The sequence below is a fragment of the Artemia sp. Qi Xiang Cuo genome, chromosome 19 (assembly GCF_049724085.1).
Source record: "Artemia sp. Qi Xiang Cuo chromosome 19, ASM4972408v1, whole genome shotgun sequence".
Classification (NCBI taxonomy): domain Eukaryota; kingdom Metazoa; phylum Arthropoda; class Branchiopoda; order Anostraca; family Artemiidae; genus Artemia; species Artemia sp. Qi Xiang Cuo.
Window position 1 is genome coordinate 14,943,189 of NC_142812.1, and position 14,883 is coordinate 14,958,071.

Genomic DNA, 14,883 nt, shown 5'->3' on the forward strand with positions numbered 1-14,883 from the left:
TTGATGAGCCCTTTTTGAAGTGTCTAAGAAAATGCCGCCAATAAAAACCTTGCGTGGCCCCAGGATGAAAATTAAGGCTCCTGTTATGAGCACTCTGGGGGGGGGGGAGGGGTTGTCCTTCTTAGACCTAATTTCTGAAACTTTAGAACACGTTGAATAAAATCGCTATCTAAAAATTTTACATGTGTCTGGGGAAAAGGTGGGCGTGAGAGGGTTACATGCCCTCAAATCACTTTCGACTATTAAAAAGGGCACAAGCCCTTTGAATTTCCAATCAAAGGAGCCCTTTTTCAAATTTCTACGACAAAGATTTCAATAAAAACCTTACATATACCCAGGGCATAACTTATAACCCTTGCCCTGAAGACTGTGGGGGGGGGGGAGGGTCCTGCTCAAAGATATACTTTCCTGAAGTTTAAACTGTGTGGAACAAAATGGCTCTCTCAAAATTTTGATTGGATGTGTTTGGGGAAATGGTGGGCGTGGAAGGGGTGTTAGTTGCCTTCCAATAACTTTCGACAACTAAAAAGGGCACTACCCATTTCAATTTCCAAACGAATGAGCCGTTTTTGAAGTTTCTACACAACGCGTTCTATAAAGACTTGTGGGGGAGTTTCCCCCACAAGTCTGTTAGGTCTTCCTCCTCAAAAGCATATTTTCTATCTGGAAATCAACTATGGTGAACAAAATGTCTATCTCACAATTTTGATTGGATGTGTTTGGCGGAATGATTGGCATGGGGGGGGGGGCTTGTTGCCTCTCAATCAATTTCGACTATTACAAAGGGTATTAGCCCTTCGATTTTCCAATCGAATGAGCCTGTTTTGAAGTTTCTACGACAACGCCTTCTATAAAAACCTTATATGCCCCCCCCCGGCATAACATAAAACCCTTGAGGGTTGTGGGGGAGTGTCCTCCTCAAAAACATATTTTCTATCTGGATATCAACAACGCTGAACAAAATGGCTATCTCAAAATTTTGATTGGATGTTCGGGGAAATGATGGGCGTGGGGGGGGGGGACTAGTTGCCCTCCAATCCCTGTCGACTATTAAAAAGAGCACTAGCTCTATGAATTTCCAATCGAATGAGCCTTTTTGAAGTTTCTACGATGACGCCTTCTATAAAAGCCTTATATACCCCCAGGGCATAACTTAAAACCCTTGCCCCAAGAGTAGTGGGGGAGTGTCCTCCTCAAAAACATTTTTTCTATCTGGAAATCAACTACGCTGAACAAAATGGCTATCTCAAAATTTTGATTGGATGTGTTTGGGGGAATAGTGGGCATGGGGGGGGGGGTTAGTTACCCTCCAATCACTTTCGACTATTAAAAAGCGCACTAGCCCTTTGAATTTACAGTTGAATGAGCCTCTCATTCAACTTGAAGTCTCTACGACGACCCCTTCCTTATGAAGTGCCCTGCTCTAAAGTAAAAAAAATTATATGGTACATTGTGCCAACATTGTTCTTATATGCCCTCAGGGCATAACTTAAAACCCATGCCCCGAGGGTTTTGGGGGAGTGTCCTCCTTAAAAAGAAATTTTCTATCTGTTCATCAACTACGCTGAACAAAATGGCTATCTCAAAATTTTGATTGGATGTGTTTAGGGGAATGATGGGCGTGGGGGGGGGGCTAGTTGCCCTCCAATCACTTTCGACTATTAAAAAGGGCATTAGCCACCCCAATTTCCAATCGAATGAGCCCTTTTCAAAGTTTCTACGACAACTCCTTCGATACGAAGTGCCTGTCGAAGAAAAAACAAACACACACATTGTGGCCACATCGTTCTTTACTTAGGCAGCGCTAGCGCGCCGCCTATGATTTAGAGGAATTCCAGGTGTTTGCAACTCTTAGTAATACTTCTGTGAGACCTTCACCAGAAAAATTAGCAATAGGAACAAAGCCTACAAAATGTTCCATAATGAACACATCCTCATCCTCTGCAATTTTGACGAATGTTACCATCAATGCCTGGGCGCCCATAAAGGGGGTGGGGGGGATCCAGCTCCCTGGCTGAATAACACTGAATTACATTTATATTAAAAAAAAATCCACAAAACAATTTTTTCAAAGAAAAGAGCTCTATTAAGCCAAAAATGATGAGAAATAAAGTAAAATAATCTTCAAAGCGTAAAACTACCACAAATCACTACTGACAAATAAATGAAACTCAAAACGAACAGAAATAAATAGCCGAATCGAACTCAAAACGAGCAAAAATAAATATTTATAGGGCTGATAACCACCATACCTTCTCAAAACCGGAATATAATTTAGGCTTTACTAAAAAAAAAAAAAAAAAAAAAAAAAAAAAAAAAAAAAAAAAAAGGCATAAGGATTATCAGACCTACTAGTGTATAATTTTGGCTCGTTTTGAGGTTGAATCGGCTATTTATTCTAATTTCTATTTGTTACCAAGTATACAGCTACCACAAATCAGTATCAATAAATAAATGAAACCAAAAACGAACAGAAATTAAAATAAATATAAGAGTCAAACTCAAAACGAGCAGAAATTAATATGAGTAGGGTTCTAAAACCCTATGCTTTCTAAAAGCCAGAACATAATTTGTACTTTATATACCTTGAACATAGTTACGCCCTGGGGGCATATTATGCCACCAGGGCATAACCCAGCGTTGTCATCCTCAAAAACCTAATTTCCAGAACTTTCAACTACGTTGAACAAATGGGCTATCTCAAATTCTTGATTGGATGTGTTTGGGGAAAAGGTAGGCGTAAGAGGGGGGTTAGTTGCCGTCCGATCACTTTTGACTATGAAAAAGGGCATTAGCCCTTTGAATTTCCAATGGAATGAGCCCTTTTTCAAGTTTCTACGACAAAATTTTTAACAGAAACCTTATATGCACCTAGGGCATAACTTACAACCTTAGCCCTGAGGGCTCTGGGGGGAGTGTCATCCTCAATAACCTAATTTTCCTAGCACTTCGAGAGGGCTAATTAGCACTAGCCCTCTCAATTTCCAATTGAATGAGCCCGTTTTGAAGTTACTACGACAAAACTATCTGTGAAAACTTTATATGCCCCCAGGGTATAACTTACAACCTTTGCTCTGGGGGCTCTGGGAGGTTTGTCATCCTCAAATACCCAATTTCCAGAACTTTCAACTACGTTGAACAAAATGGCTATCTCAAAATTTCAATTGAATGTGCTTGGGGAAATGATGAGCGTGAGAGGAGGGTTAGTTGCTCTCCACTCACTTTCGACTGTTAAAAAAGACACTAGCCTTTTTAATTTCCAATGAAATGGGCCCTTTTTGAAGTTTCTATGACAAAACTTTCTATAAAAACCTTATATACCCCCAGGGCATAACTTACAACCCTTGCCCTAAGGGTTGTGGGGGGGGGTTATCATCCGTAAAGACATCATCTCCAGAAATTTCAACGATGTTGAACAAAAGGTCTGACTCAAAATTTTAATGGTATGGGTTTGAGGAAAGGGTGGGCGTGAGAGGGGGGTTGGTTGCCCTCCAATTACTTTCAAGTATTAAAAAGGGCACTAGCCACTTATCAGTGGCCAAAATATCAGTGGTTTTTGGGTTACAGGGATTATATTTTCGGAAATTTTTTCGTAGGAATAACTTTTTTTTAAATACTTTTCGGGAAAAACTCAAATAAAAAGAGCAATTATATTACATGCAAAATGAAACAAAGTACAGTAAATTTTGAACTACAAGGATTCCTGGCAAAAGGATCAATTTACTTAATTAATAGTATATTAAATTATTATGCATTTAATCTTGAAATAAAATTAAACTCAAACCAAAATTACAGAAAAATCTATTGCTTCTGTATATCATAACATACATAGACTTGTTTTTATGCGATTTCCTACGTCTTAGAATAGTTCACAGAAGGAGTAGAGATACTCAAAAATCATCCTGCCTGCATAGATGCCACGTTTTGATTTTGTAACAGCCATGTAAAATGTACCTCTTTCATAACAGGTTAATTCTTCCTCCCTCAAACTTAAGTCTCTTATATATTCAGAAATGAAAAAAAATAGAATAGCGAAAGAAAAACTATATTTAAACTTACTATTCAGCTGTCAAATTAACCCTCTTTCTTTTTAGTGTCCTATTCAACTAAATAAAGTGAACAGGTTAAAAACAAATTCGTCACAATAGAATCTTATCAAATAGTTTGTGATAGAAAAAACTGGAAATAAAAAATTACTTGCACCAATGTTCACGTAAACTAAAAATGAAATTCTCATGACAATTGCTACACCGGCAGTATTGGCGTTTTATGCTGCTGCTAAATATATAAAATTCTTTCAGTTTATTGTTACCCACCCCAAAACCAAAAATCTGAGAAAATTTGTCTGATTTTTGAAAAAAAGTGACCCCCCCCCAATCTTATTGATCTTATTGAAAATCCCTTTATTAGATACATAATATCAGAGAACCCTACCATAGAGGTTTCGAGCTCAATTTTCAAAATGTAGAATTTGGAATTTTTTTTCAGACATTTTTTTATCAAACCGTAGGTCCAAGATAATTGGGATGGAGCTAATTCAAACTTGAATTTAATGCTCTTTTTTAAGTTAGCATACATATTGGGCCAGGGGAAAGTCTTGTTTTCTTGGTATTTTAGGGCACCAAACTCCCCTCCCAAACTACGACTTTACCCCAGGGAGGACAAATTTGCAATCAATTTAAAATTCTGAGAAGCTGATTGATTTGAAAGTATCAATAACTATGTTTTAAGCTTCCCAGTTGCAAAAGCAGTAATGCCACACGGTGGCAGTACTGGATTAAATCAAGCTGATTCGCTTTATTTGTAATGAAAATAGGCTAAGTTTGGTGATCTGTAGTTGCGTATCAGCTATCATGAGGAGGGGATGAGTCATAGTTTAGGTGGGGATAGGGTAGATTCCAAAAAGTACATTTTAATGGACAAACTGCTTCCTTTTCATGAGGCGTCAGATAAATGTTGAAAAAGGTAGGGGGAGGGAGTAAGAATTATTTAAATTGTTTTTTTATTCAGCTAATATGTTACATTCCCATATCTAACACCAAAGAGGTGGAAAATGTGAGGCAGGTCATCATCAGCCCCACCAGGAAATTTCTTTGGGATGGCAAATACTGCTAGGAACTCTAGGAACCCTAGGAACTCTAGGAACTGCTAGGAACCCCAACCGAAACTCTAAAAACCGAATTTTGATACCAATAGATATATCAAAAGAACTGAATAATTATGCTGATTCCATATATATATATATATATATATATATATATATATATATATATATATATATATATATATATATATATATATATATATATATATATATATATATATATATATATATATATATATATATATATATATATATATATATTATATATATATATTTATATATATAAGTTTTACTAAGTTTAGTTTTACCCACCAAAAGCTACGAGACTGATAAAATTTGTCTGATTTTTGAAAAAAAGGAAGAAAGACCCCCTCGAAGTCATAGAATTTTTTTGAAAATCACAACATCAGCTTCATCGTATCAAAGAACAGTACTGTAGAGGTTTCAAGCTCATATAAGCAAACAAGTGGAATTTTGTAATTTTTACCTGAAGAAAGAACACGGATGCATGGCTGATCGTATCGACCCATTGGGCCTAAAACGTCGAGAGAGGGCTGATTCTAACGGAAATGAAAAGTCACAACTTACTCAAAGGTCCAACTTAATAATATAAGCCGTTCTTGAGATATTGCTTTGTCATCTTTTCGAAAGTCCACATGCTCATAGCTTGTTTTTATTAAGTTCAACGTCCACCTAAATATGCCATATATTTGATTACTGAAGGCATTATTGTATGCTCTTTGAACTATTGGTTACAAAATGGCTGTCTCGCAATTTCGATTGAATGTCTTTGGGGAAAAGAATATGTCAGGGAGGGAGGGGGGCTTTTTTCCCTCCATCATGTTTGAATCTTAAAATGGAACTAGAACTATACATTTCAAGTCAAATAAGCTTCCTCTAAAGTTCACAAGACCGCCCCTTCTATAAAACATTACATGCCCTCGGGGCATAACTTACAACCCTTATCCCCAGACCCTGGGGAGGGGGGATAGTCTTAACCCAAAAGGCCTTGTTATGTGATCTTTGGACTGTTTTAAACAATGGCTATTTCAAAGTTTCAACCGTATGCCTTTGGGGAAAATGTGACATGGGGGGGGATAACTGCCTTCCGATAAATTTGACTTTTAAAACGGCGCTTGAGCTTTCCATTTCTAATCCAATTATCCCCCTTCGAAGTTTCTACGACCACACTTTCCATAAAAACCTTAACTTCTTTCGGGGTATAACTTACAAACCTTGCCGAGAAGGCTCGGGGGGGGGGCTCACCCTCAAAGACATAATTTCTTGTCTTTTAAACTATGTGAAACAAACTAGCTATTTCCATATTTTGATTGGAAGTGTTTGGGGAAATCATGGGTTGGGGGGGGGGGGGCTGGTTGCCCTCCAATTACTTTTGAATATTAAAGAGGGCACCAGCCATTTCAATTTCCAACCGAATGAGTCCTTTTCGAAGTTTATACGACAACAAATTACCATCTTAAAATTTCAATCAGATGCATTTCGGGAAAATACAACGTGTGTGCTCTAATCACTTTAGCTCTTAAAAAGAGTACTATGACTTCTGATTACAATCCAATTAGTCCTCTCTGAAGTTTATACAGAAATTTCATCCTCAAAGACATAATTTCCGGACCTTTTAACTACGCTGAACAAAATTTATATCTCAAAATTTTGATTGGGTGCGTTTGGAGAAATGATTAGAATCGGGGGCGGGAGGGGGCTGGTTGACCTCCAATTACTTTTGACTGTTAAAAAGGCCACTAGACTTCTTATTACCAATCCAATGAGCCCCCTTCCGAGGTTTATATAACCGCCCTTTCTACAAAAACCTCATATGCCCCACGGCATAACTTACAACCCATACCCTGAGGGCTGTGGAGGGGGAGGTTCTTATCCTCAAAGTCATAATTTCCGGATCATTAAACTACGCTGAAGAAAATGGTTATAAAAAAAAATGGGATGTTTGGGGAAATGATTCAAGTGAAGCTCCTTCTCATGTCTAGCGCATGTGGAGTATGAACACGGATGGGCCATTACCGAAAACAGATAAAGGGTTTGAGTATGTAATAGTAGCTGTAGAGTATTTCACAAAATTGGTTCTTGAAAGTGTTAAAAATATTTCCGCAAAGTTGATTTTGAAGTTATTAAAATAAAAAATCATTTCTTATTTTGGGTTATTTGATATATTGCTCACGGACAAACACGCGAGTTACCATTCTAAAGTGGCGGAGGATTTCTGTGCTAAGCACAAGATTGATCACCGATTTTCTAGTGGTTATAACCCATTTTCGAACAGTTTATGTGAAAATCGAGTAAAGGCTTCTCGAATTTATAGTCCAAATACTTAGCAACAAGTTAGATATTTGTGTGGGTCCAGACGGATTTTGTGACATCACACTGCCGCAGCGTTTTCCCTCCCACTTCCAGATAAATCATAGCAAAACAATTGCGCCGTGACCTCTTTGCGCTCACGTAACTATTTAAAATTTAAAGGGTCTTAATGAAACCATAAAGTAAAGCATTCTTTACTCTATGATTAAACACTTTTAATACAAGTCTTGTACGATTAATGAATTTTCTTGCAGTTAAATTACAATAAAAACCTACTTTACAAGAAAATATATCTACGCTAGACTCCCCCCCCCCCCGGCCAGTTGATTGCAATATTGTCACCAATCAATTTTGTGTCTGGTATATAATATCTATTAATCTTGTGTGAGCTAGTGCGAATCAGAACAGAGTTCAAACCAGCACAAATACACGATAAGAGGTACTTAATGTAAATTTAGTCGTCGGCATTATCTATGTGATTAATTCGATTTATAATTACACTTTCCCCCCTCAAACACGACTCTTCTTGGGAAATTTGAAATTAGTACCATAGAATAACTAGCAACTGATGTGCGTTGCACCAAGAGGGATTGTTCAAGTTGAGGTAATTCCATACCTAAAAAACACAAATCTTTAGGTGATATGAATCAGTTTTGGAGGCTCTGCAAATATCTTATAACTTTTGTCGTGATTAAGTCACGTGGTACCCCCTGTCACTCATTGCCCTACGCGACCGCTTACCCCAAGAGTTGCCCCTGACCTTAAAGTGGCTTACTTTATTGAAATGTTTGGTTTATTCGTGTTTTTAGTTTGTACGTATTAACTCCTGTTTTTGTATGTGTATTTTTTTTCTTTTTGTAGCAATGCCCCTTCCCCCATGAAAACTTCCTTCATGGAAAGATTCTCCCACATAACCCCCGATCGAATATGATGTATGTCAGAAACTTGACAATTATTATTAAGAATCCCTAATAATTTACACTATACACTCTTATGATCAATAGTTGTTAAATTAATTGGGACAGCTTCTGCCGAGAATTTGATTTCTGTGGTTCCAGTCAGCAGTTACCATAAAGAGAAAAATTTTAAAGGGGAAAATTTGCCAGAATTCCTATATGAAATTCTTTTTATTAGTCTCAATATCCCTTAGCCAACTCAGTTTTACATATGGAGATGCTAAGTGGAATTGTCCAAGGGAAAATTTTTATTGGGTTAGAGTTGTCAATAGTATCTTTCCGTAAGAAGGGGGTAAATTTTCCATGGGGATTTCCCACGGGATAAATTCTCCAGATGGAATTTTTTGCAAGAAAAACTTTCAACTAGGGGGCGGGGTCTTTGCAGGAAAATTTCAAGGAGGAGGGGATTTCCGCCGCGACTTTAAAAACAATGAAAAATTAAAGTTTTCTTCTAATGAAAGTGCGCTAAGAAAATTTTTTTTAACCCGGAATCGTCCGCAAGAAATTTTTAGGTAGAATAGAATTTTCTGAAAGACATTTTCTGGGGAGGGGGTGTTATTCGTGGGGAAAAATTTCCATTGAGGAATTTTCCGTGGGGTGAACGAATTTTCCATGGAGGTGAGCCACATTTCCTGGCACTGTATAAAAACGATCAGAAATTAAATAAAAAACCAAATTATTTCAACTGAAAGTAAGGAGCAACATCAAAAATTAAAACAAACAGAAAGCATTACGTATATTGGGGGGGCTGCTCCCTCCTCCATACGTCACTTTCTAGGCTAAAGTTTGACTTTTTGTCCGAATTCCTTAACAACTACTCCTGGAACTTAAGGGCCGTTTAATTAGAAAAACAATCTTTCTTAAATGTTATAATTAAGCCTCAGGGTCTATATTTAATGAACTTAATATTTTTGATCAATTCTTGGACCCGGTACTGCAAAACTGACTTCTGTCTATACATTGAGATCCCCCTGGCATAGGGAAACGTAGTTTTAAGTTTCAAGTGGTTCACAGTAAAAAAACAATCTTTATTTGAATATTGCTGGGCGTGAAAAAAATATTCTTCTCCTTCTGTTTTGATTATGCTACGCTTTTAAGCCTATTAGAAAAAAACTATTGGTTCTTTCTCTTCAAAATTTAATTTGGAGAAGAACGAAGAGGGGTGCAAAAAACTTCAAGATTTTTTTACGTTATGTTAGGCTTGACCCGTCGTGAAAAAAGTGCTGTAGCTAAGTATTAATGCTATTTGGCAGTTTTCAACTTTATTGGCAGATTATGTCTGAAAATACAATTTTTAAATATGAGAATACTTTTTACTCAAATAAAAACAGTCAAAACACAAGTTGTGCTGCTAAAGTGTCGGCAACTTTTGGAATTCTGTCAAATTCTACTACTGGGAGCTTTGGAACTATTTCCAAGCCTGATCTCGACCCAAAGGGTTGCAGTTTCTCTTCACCAAAAAACTCCTAATTTCTTGCTTCTTTTCTCGGGTTAACTTTAACAAGAGGGGGCGGCATGAAAACCCAAGCCTGTTTTTGCCAAATGTAGTAGGTTTTAAACTACTCATGCTTGTAAATTTCAAACTATTTGCTGGAAAAAGTTTATTTCCTTTTTTCAAGCACCCTGACACCAAATACCAAACCCGCTAGCCAAATTTTTCTCTCCCCTATTTCATGAAAAATAAACAATTGTGCTAAGATGATTCATATCTTTTGGATCAAATGTTTTATAGCAAGCAAATATAATTTAAACTCGACTTTTTCCATAAAACATCCAAAACTACAAATTTTGGTTCAACTTATTAACACAACAAAACATATTAAATATACTAACTTGAATATATTAAATAACATGGTCTCAGCGGGTTCACGTGCATCAATAAACATAGAATATCTTCTTTTTTTTACATAGGATTGATATTTATTCTTTAGGTTAATTTCATATTAAACTGCAGATAGTCAAATAAAACTAAATACAAAATCAATACTAAAAACATACAAAATAAACTTGTACAACAAACCCTGAGGTTCCCACTAAAAGATAAATTACGGCTTGAAGTAAAAGGTTTCTGACATACATCATATTCGATCTATTTTTTACATGTATAAATTCTCTCTGTAATTGAAATCGTAACTTATCGTAAATACGATTTAGGTAATCGTAAATCATAACTGAAAGTAAAATGTCTCTTATCAAAATCACGATTGAAAGATTTTTCTCCAGTATAGTTCTTTGGTGATTGCTCAAAGTAGAGTTTGAAGTAAACATTCTTTACATTCATCACATTTACAAGCCTTTTCTCCAGTATTTTGATGGGTAGATGACTGGGACTTTTTGGGAAATATTTCCTAACATGTTTAACATTGGAAAAGTTTATCTCAAGTATAAGTTCTTTTATGATCAGATAGGGTAGATTTTGGTCTGAATAACTTCTCACACACTGTAAAGTTATTCACCAGTATGAGTTCTTAGATGATAAGATAAACCATGTTTTGATGTAAAACATTTATTACATATATCACATTTTAAAGATTTTTCTCCAGTATGAGTATTTTGATGATAAGATAGGGTAGAGCTATGGATGAATGTTTTCTCACATACATCACATTTGAAAGGTTTTTCTCCAGTATGAGTTTTTCGATGATTATTTAAATTAGAACTTGAAGTAAAACGTTTCTTACATACGTCACATTTGAAAGGTTGTTCTCCAGTATGAGTATTTTGATGATAAGATAGGGTAGAGCTTTGGATGAATGTTTTCTCACATACATCACATTTGAAAGGTTTTTCTGCAGTATGAGTTTTTCGATGATTATTTAAATTGGAACTTGAAGTAAAACGTTTCTTACATACGTCACATTTGAAAGGTTTTTATCAAGTATGAGTATTTTGATGATAAGATAGGGCAGAGCTTTGGCTGAATGTTTTCTCACATACATCACATTTGAAAGGTTTTTCTCCAGTATGAGTTTTTCGATGATTATTTAAATTGGAACTTGAAGTAAAACGTTTCTTACATACATCACATTTGAAAGGTTGTTCTCAAGTATGAGTATTTTGATGATAAGATAGGGTGGAGCTAGTGATGAATTATTTCTCACATATATCGCATTTGAAAGGTTTTTCCCCAGTATGAGTTCTTTGATGATAAGATAAACCATGTTTTGATGTAAAACATTTATTACATATATCACATTGGAAAGGTTTTTTCCCAGTATGAGTATTTTGATGATAAGATAGGGCAGAGCTTTGGCTGAATGTTTTCTCACATATATTACATTTGAAAGGTTTTTCCCCAGTATGAGTTATTTGATGTCTATTTAAATAGGAACTTGAAGTAAAACGTTTCTTACATACGTCACATTTGAAAGGTTGTTCTCCAGTATGAATATTTTGATGATAAGATAGGGTGGAGCTAGCGATGAATGATTTCTCACATATATCGCATTGGAAAGGTTTTTCTCCAGTATGAGTTCTTAGGTGACAAAATAAACCATGTTTTGATCTAAAAGATTTATTACATATATCACATTTGAAGGGTTTGTTCCCAGTATGAGTAATTTGATGATCAGATAGGACAGAGCTTTTGCTGAATGTTTTCTCACATATATTGCATTTGAAAGGTTTTTTTCCAGTATGAGTTTTTTGATGATAAGATAGGGCAGACCTTTGGCAGAATGTTTTCTCACATATATCGCACTTGAAAGGTTTTTCCCCAGTATGAGTTCTTTGATGACTATTTAAATTGGAACTTGAAGTAAAACGTTTCTTGCATACATCACATTCAAAAGGTTTTTCTCCAGTATGAGTTCTTCGATGAACTGATAGGCTGTATTTTCTTTCGAATGTTTTTTCGCATGCATCACATGTGAAATATTTTTTTTCATTATGAAAATCTTCATGTTTCACTACATCATTTCCTGCAAATACACTAATGTTACTTGGTATATCACGTTGACAATTGAAATTTGTTTCTCTTTTCAGACATATGCTTGTCACACCAGGCATGCTAGAAGTTCCACATTCTTGTTTGCTGATACCAGTTTTACTGAACGTTGCAACAGGGAATACTAAAAATAAAAAAATTTACTCAAAATAAATCACTCTGCATTTAAAAATTACTACCTTATACACCTAAATGCATGTATTTTTAATAATACTTCTGTAGGTAATTAGTTTATAACAGCAAATTTGAAATATTCTAATTCCTCAACGAATTCTTTATTTCTCTGATATGTCCTCTTTGTAATTGTTCATAACACTAATGTTTGACTTCTAGTCCTAGTTTTATAAGTAAGAATCTTCAAATACAAGACCCACTGAATTTTGATTGAAAAGCATTTTTAAAGCACCTTAGTTGAGGTTATACACTGATCCTAACCCCTCTACCCTAACATAAACCAGAGAAGACACACACAAAGAGACGACAAACACACAAAGACGACACACACACGACACACACACAGAGATTTTGATTGAAAAGCATTTTAAAGCACCTTAGTTGAGGTTATACACTGATCCTAACCCCTCTACCCTAACATAAACCAGAGAAGACACACACAAAGAGACGACAAACACACACAGACGACACACACACGACAAAGACACAGAGACGACACACACACAGATATTTTGATTGAAAAGCATTTTAAAGCATCTTAGTTAATGTTATACACTGATCCACTTAAACGTGAGTTTGTCTAAAATATATTTTGATATGCTATCCATGGACTAAGTTAACTCCTTACTTTTATCAATTAACGCAATTTCATCCCTGAATAGCCATATCGATTTGTAATAATTTCTCATATTTTTGCTATGCTATATAATATTTTAAGTACTTCTATATAATACTAAAAGAGGTTGTCATAAGTGTGTCAAAACAATGACAGATTTATCTTAAAAGCAAATATTATATTTAAGATGAAGCTCTTTTAAGTCAAATCTTCCAAAGAAAGGTTGGTTTTACATATTTCAAAGATCTGATCATAGGCAGTGCGCTAGCGCTGCCTAAGTAAAGAAGGATGTGGGCACAATGTGTTTTTTTTTCTCCATGCCCGGGCACTTCGTATTGAAGGAGATGTCGTACAAACTTCGAAAAGGGCTCATCCGATTGGAAATTGAAGTGGCTAGTGCCCTTTTTAATAGTTTAAAGTGATTGGAGTGCAACTAGCCCCCCCCCCAACGCCCATCAATACCCCAAATACATCCAATCAAAGTTTTGAGATAGCCATTTTGTTGAGCATAGTTGATTTCCAGATAGAGAATATGTTTTTGAGGAGGACACTCCCCCACAACCCCGAGCCCAGGGCAAGGGTTTTAAGTTATGCCCTGGGGACATATAAGGTTTTTTATTGGAGGCGTTGTCGTAGAAACTTAAAAAAAACTCATTCAATAGAAAATTCAAAGAGCTAGTGCCCTTTTTAATAGTCGACAGTGATTGGAGGGCAACTAGCCACCCCCCCTCGCCCATCATTTCCCCAAACACATCCAATCAAAATTTTAAGATAGCCATTTTGTTCAGCGAAGTCGATTTCCAAAAAGAAAATATGGTTTTGAGGAGGACACTCCCCCAAGGCCCTCAGGGCAAGGGTTTTAAGTTTTACCCTGGGGGCATATAAGGTTTTTAAAGAAGGCATTGTCGTAGAAACTTCAGAAAAAGCTCATTCGATTGGAAATTCAAAGGGCTACTGTCCTTTTTAATAGTCAGTGATTGGAGGACAACAAGCCCCCCCCCCACACCCATCCTTCCCCCAAACACATCCAATAAAAATTTCGAGATAGCCATTTTGCTAAGCGTAGCTGATTTTCAGATAGAAAACATATTTTTGAGGAGGACACTCCCCCAAAACCCGCAGGGCAAGGATTATAAGTTATGCCCTGGGGGCATATAAGGTTTTTATTGAAATCTTTGTCGTAGAAACTTGAAAAAGGGCTCATTCGATTTGGAATTCAAAGGGCTAGTACCCTTTTTAATAGTGGACAGTGATTTGAGGGCAACTAACCCCCCTATCCAAACATAAACCAGAGAAGACACACACAAAGAGACGACAAACACACAAAGACGACACACACGACAAACACACAGAGACGACACACACACAGAGATTTTGATTGAAAAGCATTTTAAAGCACCTTCGTTAAGGTTATACACTGATCCACTTAAACGTGAGTTTGTCTAAAATGTATTTTGATATGCTATCCATGGACTAAGTTAGCTCCTTACTTTTACCAATTAACACAATTTCTTCCCTGAATAGCCACATCAATTAGTAACAATTTATCATATTTTTGCTATGCTATATAATATTTTAAGTACTTCTGTATAATACTAAAAGAGGTTGTCATAAGTTTGTCAAAACAATGACAGATTTATCTTAAAAGCAAATATTATATTTAAGATGAAGCTCTTTTAAGTCAAATCTTCCAAAGAAAGGTTGGTTTTACATATTTCATAGATCTGATCATAGGCAGTGCGCTAGCGCTGCCTAA

The 14,883-nt window shown here is 36.1% G+C and overlaps 1 protein-coding gene across 1 annotated transcript in view; it reads right to left on the minus strand.

Annotated features, from left to right (window-relative positions):
• Positions 1-9,330: 9,330 nt before the first annotated feature.
• The window catches only part of LOC148940538 (uncharacterized), a 6,340-nt gene continuing 787 nt past the window's right edge, over positions 9,331-14,883 (minus strand). Inside the window, exon 2 of the mRNA XM_089105013.1 lies at positions 9,331-12,461. Coding sequence (XP_088961139.1) covers positions 11,482-12,461 — 980 coding nt within the window. The 3' untranslated portion in view covers positions 9,331-11,481. The remainder of the gene's footprint in view (positions 12,462-14,883) is intronic.